The 17,104-nt window shown below is 45.2% G+C and overlaps 1 protein-coding gene across 2 annotated transcripts in view; it reads left to right on the top strand.

Moving 5' to 3' along the window:
- SLC6A12 (solute carrier family 6 member 12) overlaps positions 1-13,782 on the top strand; it is a 66,243-nt gene extending 52,461 nt beyond the window's left edge. For both annotated transcript variants that reach the window (XM_053257943.1, XM_053257944.1), the window contains 3 exons: positions 954-1,054; positions 3,630-3,797; positions 9,755-13,782. In XM_053257943.1, the coding sequence (XP_053113918.1) occupies positions 954-1,054; positions 3,630-3,797; positions 9,755-9,907 (422 nt within the window). In that variant the 3' untranslated portion in view covers positions 9,908-13,782. The remainder of the gene's footprint in view (positions 1-953; positions 1,055-3,629; positions 3,798-9,754) is intronic.
- The last annotated feature ends 3,322 nt before the right edge of the window (positions 13,783-17,104 follow it).

Raw genomic sequence — 17,104 nt, 5'->3', positions numbered from 1 at the left:
ATGTACATTTGTACAGGGGTGACTCCAAGGGCTAGCTGGTGCTCTCCCCAAAATATTCCCCACTCCTCCTTTTGCTGCCCGATCCACCAGACTCCAGCGTTACAGCAAAGTGTCAGATGATACAGTCACAGCATATGATGGTCTTGAATTAATGACCACTAGCTTGAATTAATGACTTAAGGGACTTCATGGGTATTGAAAAAAGGTTGTCAAAGTCTCTTGATCTGAAGTTGTAGACAGATTTGCTTCTTGCCACAACAACCATATTCAGCTTCCTTAGTAAGGTAGGTAAATCTAACAGCATTACTGTACCTCTGTAATGTATGGTAACCAGAAAAAAACGCACATGAAAAAAGCCCACAAGAAAATTGCACACAGAAAAACCCCCACTGTCATAAAAGCGCACAAGAAAAATGCACACATGGAGCATTGCTCACATGGGAAAATGCCCACACGGAAAAATGCCCACACATAAATTATGTTCCAACGCAAGAATTTTTGTGTGTGGGCATTTCCCCATGTGGGCATTTTTCGGTGTGAGCAATTTTCCGTGTGGGTAATTTCCCATGTGGGCATTTCCCCGTGTGAGCAATGCTCTGTGTACAAGTTTTTCTTGTGTGCTTTTATGACAGTGGGTTTTTTTCTGTGCGCAATTTTCTTGTGAGCTTTTTTCATGTGCGTTTTTTTCATCGAACCGTCATGTATGTATAGCAAAATCCTCACTCTCCTAACAACATTCTTTGCTATCCCTATGCTCCCCCAGACTAGTTGTTCTAGAGTTGCCCCTGCATTTGTGCATGCATAAGCTCTGTTCAGACCTTTGGCAAGTGGGGATAGTGGGTGAGATCCAGACTAACATTGGAATGTATTTGAGAGAGTAATTATATCATGGACTTGTGTTACGATTTTTCCAAAAGAGGCATTTCTTTCTTTCTTTCTTTGTGGTGCTCCAGGAGCAGACCGCTTCTATGACAATATTGAGGATATGATTGGCTACAGGCCGTGGCCCCTGATTAAACTGTGCTGGTTATTTTTCACACCTGGAGTTTGTCTGGTAGGTACACTGTGTCTTTCACAAAATGGCTTATTTAATCAAGGTGTCTGTGAATGGGGATGGAAACTGCAAAATGTATCCTATGTGCACGAATCGAGATTAGTGCACTGATTCGAAGCTCAGCCCGGGAACCTTTAAAAGTGAGGAGAGCAGGTCCATACCTGCTGCTCCACTTGCTGCATCTTCCTGCTGCTGCGGTGCGCACCCCAGCACCCCTTGCATGGCACCGGCACACGCATGCAGCGGAGGAGCAGGTACAGACTTGCTCTCCCCACTTTTAAAGGTTCCTGGGCTGAGCTTTGAATCAATGCATGCATCTCGATTCGTGCACCTTCCTAATCCCAGGGCAGAGTCTGAGAGCGTATCATGTAGCCACCTTGTAGTGTCTGGTTCTGGTCAATGGCTTGGTGGTTGATCGCCCAGCAGAGGCGCTCTTACCCCCAGTCCTTGGGGCTCTGGTCTGTGGCCTTACAACAGTGGCGGGGGGGGAAGGGCTCCAAATGTCCCGGCCCAAGCAGCCTGCCACCACCCCGCCCCTGCCCCACCAATCTTTGCCATTTTCACCGTCATGTGTGTGGCTGCCAAGGTGTTGGGGTGGGGGGAGTGAGCCGAGCAAGCGGTGGTGGCAGCAGCGGATGCAGCAGCTGGTGGGCCTGTCCATCCAGGCCTTGAGCACTAGCAGGAGCCTCCAGCCCGCCTGTGCAGTGGGAGGCTCTTGCCGGCCCACCAGCCGCTGTGCTCGCCACCACCATGGGGGAGGCCTGCTAGCCTCACCCCCTCACCCCCTGGCTGCACAAATGGCAACAAAAATGGCAAAGATTGGCGGGGCAGCGGCAGGCTTCTGGAGAGGATCCCAAAATGCAGGTTTTAATTTTTTTTAAGGGGGGGGGGGACTCCGACGCCCTTAGGTTCTGGGCTCCAAAATTACCTAGGTGCACCACTGTCGCCCAGTAACCCCATTAACACCACCTCGAGTTCTGGAAGAATGATGGAAGAGTGATGGAAGAATGTTTTAAAGGAGGTTGGGAACCATTTTTGCTTTACTTAAAGAATTATTTTTCTAATATGGACTTTTCAGTAGGGTTTGAAATATAGTAATAACAGCAGGTTGGGTTGGGTAAAATCGAGTAATATTTTGGAGTATGTATGTTTTGAATTATTATGGCAATGGTTTATATGTATAGTTATTGTGAATCGCGCAGATAGGCAACCGGGAAGTCAATATTTACTTATGTGTAGAATGAGATAAATGAATGCAATTTGGATGTAAAAGCTATTGTAAAATCCAATAAAATTTAAAATGCAAGAAGAAGAAGAAGAAGAAGAAGAAGAAGAAGAAGAAGAAGAAGAAGAAGAAGAAGAAGAAGAAGAAGAAGAGGAGTTCTATGATGGAAGAAAAATGGGATATGCATATAATTCTTAAAAATGAGAATTACTTCTAAAAGATTCTTGTACTGGCTGATATCCCCACTAATAGTGTGTTTGTGGACTGTGCTGCTAGCAGCCTTGCTTCTGAAGTGGGGATTCTTTGCATCGTAGTGCTCTGTGTGACCTGGAAGTGTGTCGGATCAGCTGGGCCGTGGGCAGCAGTATCTGGGGGTGCCAGTCCAGAAGCCAGGACTGAGAGCATCAGGAACAGGGTGCTGGTCAGGCAGATGAACCAGAACAGAAGGATCAAGACAGGAATTGAGAGCCAAATACACACAGCAGGAGTCAAGCTGGGTAATCTGTCAGGAATCACAGCCAGGGACTGAATTGGGAGCTGGGAGCCAGGAGCACACAGAAAGTCAAGCCGGTAAGTCATCCAGTGAGGAGGTCAAGACGAGAGCCCAAGTCGGAGCCATGCCAAGGGTGAAACTGAGTCAGGAGCTAGCAGGATTACGCAGGTAGCAGGAGTCGAAACAGGGGAGGACTTGTACCAAGTGGTCAGGAGAAGCAGCTAGGAGACACACACGAGATCAGGCAAATCTTGATACTGAGGCAAGGTCTACCCCAACCAGGAAGGCTCTTTATACTTCCTGTTCCAGTGAGAAGGCCAATGAGGAAATGCCTGGGGTGGGGCTTGCTCAGAACGGCAGAAGCCCCAGAGTCTGCTTGCCATGTGCAGAGCATAACAAAGTGGGTCACTGAGGTCCACTGAGCCCTCAGCAGCCCACTTCCGAGCTTCACAAAGCTCTTCCATGGGGAGGGATGTCAGCAAAACCTGCCCAACCACCTGCATGACCATCCTCGTTTCAGAAGCAAAACTACTAGCAGTGCATGTGCTCCCCCCCCCGACCACCACTCCGTTGCATACCATTATTGGTGATGTCAGCCACGGTGTGCAGTGTCACCCCAAGAACTAAATCTGGGCTGATTATTGTGTGCACTGGTGGATCCTCACAACCCGTGGAGTCTCACATTCCAGCCCATGCCTGGAACTCATCATGGACTGATTTCTCCCCAAGGCTGAAATTGTCAGGCTAAGATATATCACTATACCTATAAAGTTCCTTCTCATGACCTATCTTTCTGTTCATGTTTTTAATTTGCCGGCTGTTGAACCTGTCGTCTTGTCTGCTTTTATCTTTTCCAGGCAACCTTCTTGTTTATAATCATTAAATACTCACCACCCAGATATAACAAGTACACATATCCACCATGGGGAATCGCTATAGGTTGGCTAATGGCGTTGTCCTCCATGATTTGCGTCCCTCTCTATGTTGTGTTCATCTTGATGAGAACCAAAGGGACATTAAAACAGGTAAAAGAAAGTGTGGTCTCTCTGGACCACAGGCTCTCTCTTGGTTATGGAGCAGGGGTGCCCAGTGGCTTACAGAAGATGAAAAATGGCTGGGTACAGTTTTTTTCCAAATATTGGAAGCCTTTTGTTTGCTCTGTCCCAGAATCATTGCTCTCCAGTGACAACATAACCTATGAAGTGATATTGCTAAGCATCTATGAGTATGTCTCATTTCCTAGCAGCAGGGCCAGTAATCCGTCATAATAGAAGAAAGCATTCCATCACATTCTGATATTCATGAAACCTTAATTGCATAATGGCAAGATCTGGTTATTCTAGAGAACCTAATTCTAACTTCTAATCGCTGAAGCTCCTCTTTTAAAGCATTGAAATATATTTAAAAGCATTGCTGATTTGTTGTGCATCCTGTTTCCAACCACCACCAGCCGTGCCACCATATTGGTCACCTTGGATTGAGCATAGAGGATACTGAGACCTATATAAAGTCCAAGGAGGACCATTATTTCAAGGAGATGGGTAGGAATCATCGGTTTGTTTTGGGGAGGGGAGGCTATTAACTAACATTGGCTCAGTTCAGACACCACACTGAACCATGGTTTACCACTGACTGACAAACCAGAATTAACAACCACAGTGTGAAGTGGGCTTGCAATCCATAGTTTGTGCCAATTATGGTTTGATATGTTGTCTGAATGGACAGGGTATAGTTACAACCATTGAGCAAGGCTAGCAGAAGCCTTCTCTCAGTTCAGCTTCACAATGTATTGGAGATTGTGCAAAGTGTTTCACAAATGTAAGGGTTTATATGGATTTGGGATCACTTTTCTCATGCTATATTTTCCCACTATGCTGGAAACAGGTCTGCTGTTTGGCAAGCAACAGCAGAAGAGAGGGCATGCCCTCACCTCTTGCCTGTGGGCAAGAGAATGGACCACTGTGGGCATCTGGTGGACCACTGTGTGAAACTGGATGCTGGACTAGATAGGCCTTGGCCCTGATCCAGCAAGGCCATTCTTATGACTTTCAAGGAGCAAAAGAGGGGGGAAACTGGCTGAACGTATGGCCAGTGGCACTTCCCGCAGTCCCACTAGCCAGTGGCCACTATTTTACTTTTTACAAGGAAGCCTGCTCAGAACTATTCTACATGATGGACTTCTGGGTTAAAAAAACAACAACCAACCTCTGATCTAATCATACCATTTTGGAGTTGGAAGGGACCTTGGAGGTTTTCAACTGCAATCCCTAGCTCAGTTCAGGTATCTGCTTCTGCAACCCTGATAGTTGGCCGTCCAGGCTCTGTGTGAAAACTTCTGGTGAGAAGAACCCACCAGTGGCTGCCACCAGCCACTGGAAGGCGTGCTGCCACTGGAAACACACAGCGATGATGGTGAAGAAGAGTGAACCAGGGGTCTTTCTCTCCTCCACTTCGCAGTTTCAAGCCAAACGTTCGCTGTAGAAAATGTTTTGCTCAGTCTTAAACTGCAGCGTATGGAATGACCAATAGTTTGAGAAGGATAAAGCCCAGCCTTAAGGACATGCATCTCGGGGGCGTGTATGTGTTTTGTTGAAGTAATTCAAACTGCAGTGACAAAAGGCTGGGGGATCTCACACTAGCACTGAAGAGAATGCATTTTGTGGACGGTGCCCTTCCTAGTGCTTCGACCTCCGGGAAGGTGGTGGTGTGCCCACAGGCTTTTGTTTGCTGTCTAGGGAGTCTAACATAATGAGAAATGACAAGCTTTATGGCAGCACTGATTTAATGTCCACCTCAGGTACATAACAAGTTGTGAGGCAAGTTGTGAGGCCCCAGTTGCAGAGAAGGAGCCTTCAGCAAAACACACAGGTGAGGCAGAAGGCACAACAAAAAATACAACAGAAAGGAAAGAGACATGTAGCATTATAGCACAGTTTTTCATTTTCCAATAGGGTGTGTCCATATTAATTACGCGGTGTGCAGTGACACATTTTCTTGTGTGTGAGTAAGAGGGCATCTATCTGAGGAGACACCATGAGATGCATGTGAGGTGCTGAGGGATGCAGTTCATTTGATGGGGATTGGATTGCTTGTGCAATTTTTGACAAATGGCTGGCTTCTGTGGCATTCTTTCTGGAGAAGAGAGGGAAAGTGACAGTTTGGCTCTACCTTGATGGTTCCTTTAGCACCGTTGTAGATTACAGTTCAACTGCTTTCTGTTGATTGAGTCAATGAGGTGTCCTCAGTGACACAACAGGCCTCAGACTGTAAAACTGGAATGAAAAAGAATATCTAAAGCAAACTCTACAATTCTCCAGGTTTCAATTCACCAAGCATGATTTGTTAGTTTATTAAATGGTTCATTCCCTTTTCTATTTGTTTGTTATATTGCACATCCCTTAAACGAAGATAATAAAGTCATTATTGTATGAATTTAGGATGGGCACTTCTTCAGCATATAGTTTCAGATTGAAAATTGATCGATTGATTGATTATTAGTGGATGACATTCAGAGCAAGATGCACCCAGTTGTGCAGCCCTTTGAAACATATTTTCATGTGGCTCAGAGGACTACCTGAGGAAGATGAGGGTGTCCAATATGGCTGTTTCCCCATTGCATTGATGCAGTTAGTTGGGAAGTTCTGTTAGCCTGCACCGATGCATTCTTGTCCTGTACATCAGCCATCAATACTGTTGTTGTTATTAATGAGCCATTCATCTTGCAATACTCAAAGTGACATACAGTTAATAAAAATGAAGTTTAGAATAATTTGAGTTGAACAATTAAGATACCTTAATAAACTATAACAATAATGAGCTAAGAAGAAAACATAATGCTATGTAGACTAGAGTAGCTTGTTCATTTCAGTTTATTGTCCTAGCCAAAGGCCATAACAAACAGCACGGAATAAAGTTAATATATACAGATGGGACGAACATTCTAAAATAGAACAATTAAATATACAAATATAGGAATTGTCCAAAATAAAACACTTAACTCAAATAAAAGTAATACTTAAAATTTAAGAAATATAGTTTGGTCCACATCAGTTCTGCATAATGTTTAATTATAAAATATTAATACAAATTAATATAGAACAGCCTGACCGCAAAGATCTGGTTTGCAAAAAAACATTACTTAGTTCCTTCGCTGCCCAGAATTCCAGACATCTAGATTACCTCAGGTCAGAAAAACAAATCTACCACCAGCTTTACCCTTCAGCCCAAATGTAATTGCTGGTGCTACTTAGATCTCATAGCAAGAAAAATTAGTACTTTTTCCAACCGCCTGAGCTTTTTTGGAGAATATATGACCCTAAAACAAATCCTAAAACCAGAAGGAGACTATGTTCTTATTCCCCCACCAGTTGCAGAGTCACAATTCTCATAGAAAGAGACGCTCTTCTCACGATCAGTGAGAAGAGCTTCTGGCGGGTCTGCGGCGACCCGCAGATGATCATGCCTGCAGCCCTGGCTGGCCGGATTGGCTGCCCACACAACTACCGGCTCTGTCATGGAGCCAGTGGGGGCTGCAGGGATAAGGGGCCGTGTAGCTCCCGGAAGTTCCAGGATGCCCCGCGCACATTCTGGAGAGACTCCCCGAAGCTGGGAGGCTGGCTGCAGCCTCCCAGTCGGGGGTCTACTCGTGTGCTGCCATGGGCCGGGGTGGCACATGAGCAAAAAACTGAGGTTAACGGAGCTCTCACTCCATTAAACTCATTTAAGGGGAGGGGGAATTAGACAGGCTAGCTGCCTTGGAACCACCGGGCTTGCCCACGAGCTCGGTGGTTCCCACGATGGGTAGGAAGCGGGCTAGGCTCCATTAGCCCATTCGCTCCATTAGCTTTCTACTGATCATGGGAGTAGCTTCAGACTTTGGTAGTGTGTTGACTATAATGGAGAATGCTTATGTTCTCCCGTAGATCTATATCATGTGACCTGTGGCCCCATTCACCCAGTCAGCAAGCAGTTTTACAAGTTCTCTTAGCATATTGTCACACGGCTCCTATTTACATAAAAACAGAAGAGGGCACGCTAACTGGGCCATAAGGGAAAGAAAGAGCCTTGCTAGAGGACAAGAAGAGCCTTGCTAGATCAGGCCCAGGGCCTATCTTGTCCAGCATCATGTTTTACACAGTAGCCCACCAGACGCCTCTGGGAAGCCCACAGATAAGCAAGGAAGGTATGTCTCCTCTCCTGGTTTTTGCTGTTCTCTTGCAATGGGCATTCAGAGGCCTCATGCCTCTGAACCTGGATGTAGCCTATAGCCATCCAGACTTGTCCTCCATGAATTTGTCCATGCCCCTTATAAGAACAGCCCTGCTGCATCAGGGCCAAGGCTGGTCTCAAAAATATCTCAGAAACATGGCCAAGCAAAATAAGCAGGTCCTCTCTCAGTACATAGATCTTTCCACTGAAAGAGAGAGAGAAAGGTCTCTGGCACACTCCCCATAAGAGATGCACGATGTGGCTATTTGGAAAGTAATGAGTGGGAGGAGATGTATAATGTACATCAGTCCGGAAGCAAAGAGTAAAACAATTATTCATTTCACAGCAAATAGCAGTTGTCTTTCTAAAAAATCCTTTGAATGTCATGTCTTCAGGTATTGTAAAAAATAAATAAATTACATAAACCCTTAGCATTAACATCAATGTTGCTTGTGGATACAGCATTACAATTTGAGGCCGTTCTAATGTTGCCTTCTACTGGCAATAGTAAATTAGATTTATTATGTTTAGGAGGCGACCTTCATAGAAAAATATTTTATACCAGAATAACTAGATAATTACATCCAGGAAATGCTTTTTAAAAATCTAAAATAAAAATAAGACATTTTTACTTGCTTCCAGTTAACTCAAGTAAGGGGAGCCAAAACTTCAGTAATAAAGTACTCCATGTTTACACACTGTCAACTGTAGGCAGTACAGAAGTGAAATACTGCCCTGTAATTTACTTTAGCAGTAACTCGAGGGGCAAATTCAGACATCACACAGAACTGTGGTTTATTTCATCCAATTGTTTTTCGTTTGTATGTCAGAACCCACACCAGTCAACAAACTGGGGTTTATTTCAGGCAGTCAAAAACCATGATCTAAGCACAACATTTGAAGTTAAGTGTATGTTCCAAACATGGTCCCAGGACTAGCCACCTTAGAGTTTTTGGCCCCCTCGGTGAAGTATGACTTTGCCCCCCTCACTCTGGTTACAGTTTTAACTGTGTGGGGGTTTTGTTGTTGTTGTTTTTTGTTGTTTTTTGTTGGGTTTTTTTGCCAAAGTCATACTCTCTCTCTCTAAAGCAGAGGTTACGCTTGGCCACCTGGCACAGTGTGGGCTGGTGGTGTGGCGACGATAGCACCTGGGATAGACTAAAGACTTTGAGGGCCCCTGGGAGGTGTGTAGGCCCAGGGGTGGGGAACCTTGGCACTCCAGCTGTTTTTGAACTACAACTCCCACCATCTAATTGTGGCTGGGGATGATGGGAGTTGTAGTTCAACAACAGCTGGAGTGCCAAGGTTCCCCACCCCGACCTTGGCCTGGAAGTCCAGGGGTAAGAGTGCCTCTGCCTGTAGCCTTTCCATGTAGCATATTCTTTTTTTTGGGGGGGGGTATGTTTTCCCATTCTACAACATCATTTTTTGGAATGCAGTAACCAGACCTGTGCACAGTATCATATATCCACTCAGTTATTTATCAGTATTTCTGGGCATTTATTGCACCCTACAAGATGTCCAAAAAGAAAAATAAAGGCAAAGCAATCATGGCTGTGGCGTGGCTAACAGATCAGAATGGTAAGCTGTTTCCCTCCTACACGTTTAGATGTGTATTCCAGTTAAGCCTGTATGAGGAAGTGGGATGGATTCGCTCTTGAAGTGTCTTTGCCCAGAGCAACTGTTGTAAAGTGCTATTACAATAACTGTTGTACAACTGCTATCTCAAGTTTATTAACTGAGACACTGTCTGCTCCTTTGCTTACCTTTCCAGCGATTGTGCCAGCTCATTGCTCCAGCAGAGGATCTGCCCCGGCCACAGAAGCACTTGGCTGGCTTGCCTGAACAGTGGGAGTGCTCCAATCCAGAATGCCAGCAGCCAGCCAAGGAGGTGCTCATCACTACAGAGAAGGAAACCAACTTCTAGAGCTCACAAGTCATGATTTATTTGTATTCTGGAGAGTCCCTCCCCCTAATTTCTGTAGACTTCTCTTTACACCTGGGATGAGGTGCTCCTTTGGCTTTCCTTGCGAACCGGAGGCAGGTGCATCCAAGATAGAGACCTGGGATGCCTTTTTCCTTCTCCATTTACCTAGCAGATGATTAGACAGATCACAGTTATTTTCACACCAGCAGAACAGCCATGTATAAAATTGTAGAGGGAGGGCTATTGCTGCGTCTCTACCTCAGTGGCATCCTTAGAGATGCCAGGGACAAACCTGAATCCTTCCACATGCTGAGCTTGTGCTCTACCTCTGTGCCATGCTCCCTCTATTTGTTAGAAATAAATTAGCAGCAAGATGAGCTCGTTGGGAAAGATCGTGCTCACGCCAGCTGCCCCCACAAGTCTTCACTGGAACTTCCTTCCGTCCTCCAGTTCTTGGCAGATTCATATCCCTTGAAAACCTGGATCTTGGAAACAGTTTAAATCATGCAAAAGAAGCCAAATCAGTCAAATTTGTGTAATATATTTGAACCTTAGGCTGTGTGCTTCTTTGGCTCAGAATTTGGTGGATTTTAATTTTTTTACTCTTGAGTTTACACAAATCTGCTGTGGGTGAGATTTTCGAAGAAGTCGCAACAGCCCCCATTTGGAGTCCAAAACCAGAGCTGAGCACTCAGCCTCTCTCATTACACAAGGGCCTGGAGGAAAAGTAGGTGATAAATTGGAAGCAAGATAAGTTTGTCAGAAAAAGAATGTGTCAAAGCCACTTAAGATCTTCCGTTCTTTGAGAAGAGACTGGCACAAAAAGGGAATGCAGCGGGCTGACAGTATTTCAGCTTGAATATACCATGTTTGATACAGCTCCATGTGACGTCCTTGAGTGGTTGGGAAATGAAAGAAATGTGAATTGAAGGCAACCGCCGTAAAATTAAATGCCAAAACTGTATTACTGAATGTTGGAGCCTTGTAGCAAATACCAAAGTTGAAGCCTCACCAGATGCTACGGTAGTATTTGTGACATAAAGGCCTGGATATGTTTTGTGACACAAAAGTAACTAAGTCAAGTGTTCTCAAACTTGGGTCCCCAGATGTTATTGGACTACAACTCCCATCATCCCCAACCACAATGATGATGATTAGTCATACTTATGTACGACTTTTCAACAAAAAGGACTCAAAGTGGTTTACAGAGCAATAATGTGTAAACAAAAAAAAAAGGTTCCTTGTAAGGGAGACACTAGCAACAGCCGCTGGAAGGACATTGTGCTGGGGTGGGATAAGGACAGTTGTCCACTTCCAGATAAATATAAGAAAATTACCACTTTGAAAGATGCCTCTTAGCTTAGTTAGCAGGAGGTTAAGGCCATTGTGGCTGGAGATGATGGGCATTGTAGTCCAACAACATCTATTCACACAGTGCATCATTAACCTATGGAATTCTCTGCCACGGGATGTGGTGATGGCCACTAGCTTGGATGGCATTAAAAGGGGCTAGACAAATTAATCATGGAAAACAGATCTATCATTGGCTAATAGTCTGAGGGCTATAAGCCACCTCCGGCCTCGTAGGCAAGATGCCTCTAAATACCGGTTGCAGAGGAGCAACAGCAGGAGAGAGGGCATGCCCTCACCTCTTGACTGTGGGCTTCGCAGAGGCATCTGCTGGGCCACTGTGTAAAACAAGATGCTGGACTGGATAGGTCTTGGGCCTGATCCAGCAGGGCTGTTCTTATGAGGACCCAAGGTTGGGAACCCCTAAACCAGGCCTGCTCAACTTAGCCCCCTCCCAGCTGTATTTGAACTACAACTCCCATAATCCCCAGTCACAGTAGCCAATAGCCAGGGATTATGGGAATTGTAGGCCAGCATTTGCAGGAGGGCCAAAGTTGAGCAGCCCTGCCCTAAGCGGATGGAAACAAAACCAAATACTGTGTCCAGACACTTGGTTTTCCTTCTTTTATTCCTTGTATAATTTCCCACTCAAATTCAAGGTTGGTTCAGTATCCCAAACACCATTACAGGGAAGCCACTTAAGAATATCCCTGCTGGATCATTTAGTTTCACAACTTATCCCACAGTAGCCAATCAGATACCTCTGAGAAGCAAATGAGCGGAGTTCAAAGGCAATGGCCATGTGCAGTTAATACAGCCACTGTAGCCTTACAGTTCAATCCTATGGATGTTTACAGAGAAGTAAGTCCCACTCCGACCAATGGCACTTACTTCCAAATAAGGGTGTGTACCATTGCAACAGTAGCCTCTTGCCTTCAGATCTCTTGTAAATTTTACTGCCGCTTTTTTTGGAAGATGTGCTATCTTAATTTTTCTAAACAGAAAATATATTACCAGGCTGCAGGCCTGCTGTTGCAGGTTTGGGGCTGGGGGAGATAAATACAGGGCATTCATAGATGGTTTTTGTGTCTCTTTTTAAAATCCCATATAATAACCAGAGGAATAATTCCAGAGGAATAATCACATGGGGCAATCTCTTATCCCCCCTCAACAGCCCCATAGATCAGACATTCTCAATCTGGGGTCCCCAGTGGTTGGACCACAATTCCCAAAGGCCATTGTAGCTGGGGATTATGGGAGTTGTAGTCGAACAACATCTTGACACCCCAGGGTAAGAACTGCTGCCATAGATGCTGCTCATATTCCCCTCTGGTCTGCTATGTGTCCTCTTTGCTCTGTTAGGCAGAAGGGAAAGGAGTGGATGGGATGGGGGCAGAGTGGGATTGAGGAAGCCACAGCCCCATTCTCTCTTGCAGCTGTGGGCTAAGAAAGAAACAAGATTAGGCCTGTAAATGGCTGAAGATATTGGATTCCAACCCAACCCAACCCGGCAGTAGCACTGTCAGAAGGGACCATGTTGGTCTTTCCCAACTGCCAGGTTAGGTTGTGTTGCAGAACTATCAGAGCCCCACTGTGCTATCCTCCCCTCCCCTCCCCTCCCCTCCCCACCTCCTTTCTTGGAACTGGATGGGGGCGTGGAGCAGGCTGCCTCATTTCTTCCACTGGAGAGAGTATTCAACCAACTGGCTGTGTTGCTGACTGAAACTTGATTTACAGAGGGAGTATTCGCCGGACTGGTGTGTTTCTCAGACTATGGGAAACACCTGTATCGGGCAGCAGCGATACAGGAAAGATGCTGAAAGGCATCATCTCATACTGCACGGGAGAGGACAATGGTAAACCCCTCCTGTATTCTACCAAAGACAACCACAGGGCTCTGTGGTCGCCAGGACTCAACACCGACTTGACGCCGGCACACTTTACTTTACATTCATTCAACCAGCTGGCTGCGTTGCTGACTGAAACTTGATTGAAAAACTCTCTCTAACACACACCCCACTTTAGCTGTCCTTTTAGGTGCCTGTGGGCCCATGTAATCTCAGAAGCAGCTGGGCCTTTCAGATACCTAGCAGGACAGCTTTCCTTCTGGGACCCTCAGTAGGACCCTCAGTGGGCTCCTAGAAGGGTCCTAGAAGTGTATATATGTATATATATTTCATACACCTTTGTACTTAAAACAGATGAACATATACATCTTAGATGAACATATGTCCATCTAAGATATATATTCGCCTTAGGGGATGGAGCCGCTCTGGGAAGAGCAACTGCATGCTGCATGCAGAAGGTTCCAAGTTCCCTCCCTGGCAGCATCTCCAAGATAGGGCTGAGAGAGACTCCTGCCTGAAACCTTGGAGAAGCCGCTGCCAGTCTGGGTAGACAATTCTGAGCTCGATGGACCAATGGTCTGACTCAGTATATGTTCCTATATATTAGTTAACATATGTATATTTCTGGAGCCTTTGTACTTAAAATATACCCAATAAACATATTTCTTTACATATGGAGCAATTGTGCTTGATTTGGTTTTTCTAGTGAGAAGAGGAGGTTAAAAGGTGTGCCCCTCTGGCCAGGATAAAATTATGTTCAATTAACGGTGGATAGAATGTAATGGGAGGAATGGATCTATGGTGTCATGAACTTGGGCACATCCTGGGCTTCAATTTAACAAGCAGAGAAAACCTTTGACTCATAAATTACAGGAGGTCGGGTGAATCCACAGCTGATTTGTTGTCTGATCAGAAAGTCATTTTATCTTGATTTGTGGAGTTCAGCTAAAATTATTGCTGGAGTAAACCTATAATTTGCTTTTCAACCATCAGACAGATGCTGGGTTATCTGCTGTTGTCCTATTAAATGCTGAAGTGAGGAAGCTCTGACTGCAGGAGAGCCCAAGGCACACTTACGGGGAATTGCCACCTTTTCCAGCAGGCCTGCCTTGAGCAGCAATCTCATATTAAGATTAGGCAGGTGAAGCTTTTCCTACGAGAAAGTGAAGGGGAAAGCTTCACTGCTGATTAATTTCTTATTGCCAGATCACTCTTAAAGGCATAGGAGTATGACGGGTAAAAAACCTATTAACCTTGCAAAACAAATGTAGGCGTCTTGTTCCTGCCTTACTCTCTCCCTGGTGTTAACACTTGCAATCCAATGTGAGATATCAGAGCCCTAGCCTCATGCATAGTTGAACTCCCAAGGATCACTTTCACACCCAATAACTTCCAGCAAAGGAGTCAAACAAGGGTGCATTTTGGTGCCCTCTCTGTTTAACCCGTATATAAACACCTTAGCCAAAAAGCTCTCAGACCCAGGGTTATATCTGCCAAATATCACGGGGGTAAAAATCCCAATTTTGCTGTATGCGGATGCTGCTGCGATTATCTCTCAAACCCCAGTAGGTTGTAGGAGGGCTCTTAAGCTCCTGGCCAATTACTGTAAGGATAACCACCTGGTTATTAATTTTCAGAAATCTAAGGTGATGGTCTTTGCCAAAAACCCTAAGAAATGTAATTGGGCTATAGAGGGGCATCAGATTGAACAGGTTAACAGTTTTAAATACTTGGGTGTGGTTTTTCATGCCACAGGGTCATGGAAGGCCCACATGGACTACGCTGTCCAACAGGCTCAAAGGACCACGTCAGCGATTCTGGTTATTCCCGCAGCACTAAAGCTGTTCATTTCCAAACCACTAGCTCAGCTTCTGTATGGTGCACAACTGGGCCCCTAGTCCAACTACAAATCATTGGAGATTGTCCAGTCTAAGTTTATAAGAGCGTGTTACTTTATTGTGAATTTTATCAAGATGTCAGGAAGCGTTTAATTACGCCCTTGCTGTCTTGGTATTCAGATGGTCCTGGGCGTTTTTGTATCCCTAACGATCTGTTAGTGAACTTCTTATTTGAAGATAAAGTCTCTAGTGTCTCTTATTCATTGGCTAAATTCTGCTACATTGCTGGTAGAATTCGGATCACCCTGGTGCGTAGTGGGACTGGTGGGATTGTTTGAATGTATTTCTTGATTGTGCTGCTGTTTTATTTATCTGATTTGCTGGTCAATTGACCGAATAAAGATGACTGAGACTAAGAGCTGTACTCAGGGCCCCCAGATGTATTTCTAATGCCGCACTAAGGTTAGAAACAGGCTTACAGAGGGTGGAATCCAAAGCATGGATTTCAATTTTCAACTACTGGCTTAAGATCACTTTCCCCCTCTGGGGCTGATTCCCCTTGTACTGGCTGACAGATTTCAGTCTTCCTGGACTCTCATTACTTGGCTTCTGTTTAGAATATTTGTCACTATTAGGATATAATCAAGCCAAGAAGATCCTCAAACAGAGGATCTTGGACACTGAGCATCAAAATGACCTAGGTGTCATCCCACAGACCATAAGGTGTCTTGGTGATCACAGCCAGGAACTAGCCAGTTATTTATCATCACTCTCTTTACCCAACCACCAGGGAGTGTTCCTTAGAGCAAGATATGATGCCTTACCATTGGCAGTTTTTTAATAGGAAGTTTCTGAAAATTCCCCTGGCCAGTTGGATCTGCCCTTGTGGTTCGGTGAGATTGAATCGATCCACCACGTGTTGCTATATTGTTCCTTTTATAATGACAGTCAACCTAGTTACATTACCCCAGCTGAACTGATGAATTTTACATCACACTTCTCCTTGCAGACAAGGAATCTTCTATTAGGTTGCTAACCTTTGTGCAGCTGCTGTTAAGATCCGCCAACAAATTCATTTCTACCCTTTAGATCTTACCAGAAAACATTTACTTTGATGGTGTATTGTATGATAGATTTCTTATCTGAATATTCTATAATTTGTTGTGTTTATGTTTGATCTGTGATCATTATAAAGCTATTCATTCATTCATTCATTCATTCATTCATTCATTCATAGTTGTGTAGAAATCAGAGCAGGATCAGGGCTGTCCTTAAAGAGCCCTGGTGGGGTGTGGGACCTGGGGCAAATCAGCCAGTGTGGGGTCCCCTTCTGGTTAATTGTAATGGCAGCAACAGGAGTGGGGCCCAGGCAGTCACCCTGCTTGCCCTGCCCCAAGGACAGCCCTAAACAGGATTATGACAACAGGAGGTGCCCCCTGATTTATACATGTTCACCCAAGCTGAATATGTTCTGAGGGTAGTGTTTTTGTCAGGAACACTCAAGCAATATTCCAAGACATGGGTTCAAAATCTTAGGTCCCCGGATGATGTTGGACTACAGCTCCCATAACTTCCATCCTCAATGACCTTTGGTTGTTGGCCGTTGTGGCTGTGGATGATGGCAGTTGTAGTCCAACAACACCTGGGGCAAAAAGCCAGTTTTGCGACAGCCAGCATGAATTGTCTCCTTTGCTCAGCAGGGCTTGTGTTGGGATGCACTGTCTGCAGTAAGCTATTCCCCTTAGGGGATGGATGGGGCTGTAGCTCAGTGGCAGAGCATCTGCCTGGCATGCAGAAGGTCCCAGCTTCAACCCCTAGCTTCTCCAGGTAGGGCTGGGAAAGAATCCTGCCTGGAACCATGGAGATCTGATGCCACAGTCAGTGTTGACAGTACTGAGCTAGATGAACCAATGGTCTGACTCTGGGTAAGGCAGCTTCCTAGATTCATAAGAGATACAAAACAGAAAATGGGGGAGGAGGATGTCAGTCAGAGAGCACATGCGACTCACCCTGCAGGTCCCAGATTCAGGTGCCAGATTCTCGAGCTCGAAGGATCTCAGGAAGCAGATAGCAATAGCAATAGCACTTACATTTATATATCGCTCTATAGCCGGAGCTCTCTAAGTGGTTTACAATGATTTAGCATATTGCCCCCAACATTC

The sequence above is a fragment of the Hemicordylus capensis genome, chromosome 5 (genome assembly GCF_027244095.1).
Source record: "Hemicordylus capensis ecotype Gifberg chromosome 5, rHemCap1.1.pri, whole genome shotgun sequence".
NCBI lineage: Eukaryota > Metazoa > Chordata > Lepidosauria > Squamata > Cordylidae > Hemicordylus > Hemicordylus capensis.
The sequence above is the reverse complement of the archived record's forward strand: the minus strand, read 5'-3'. Positions and strand labels throughout refer to the sequence as shown.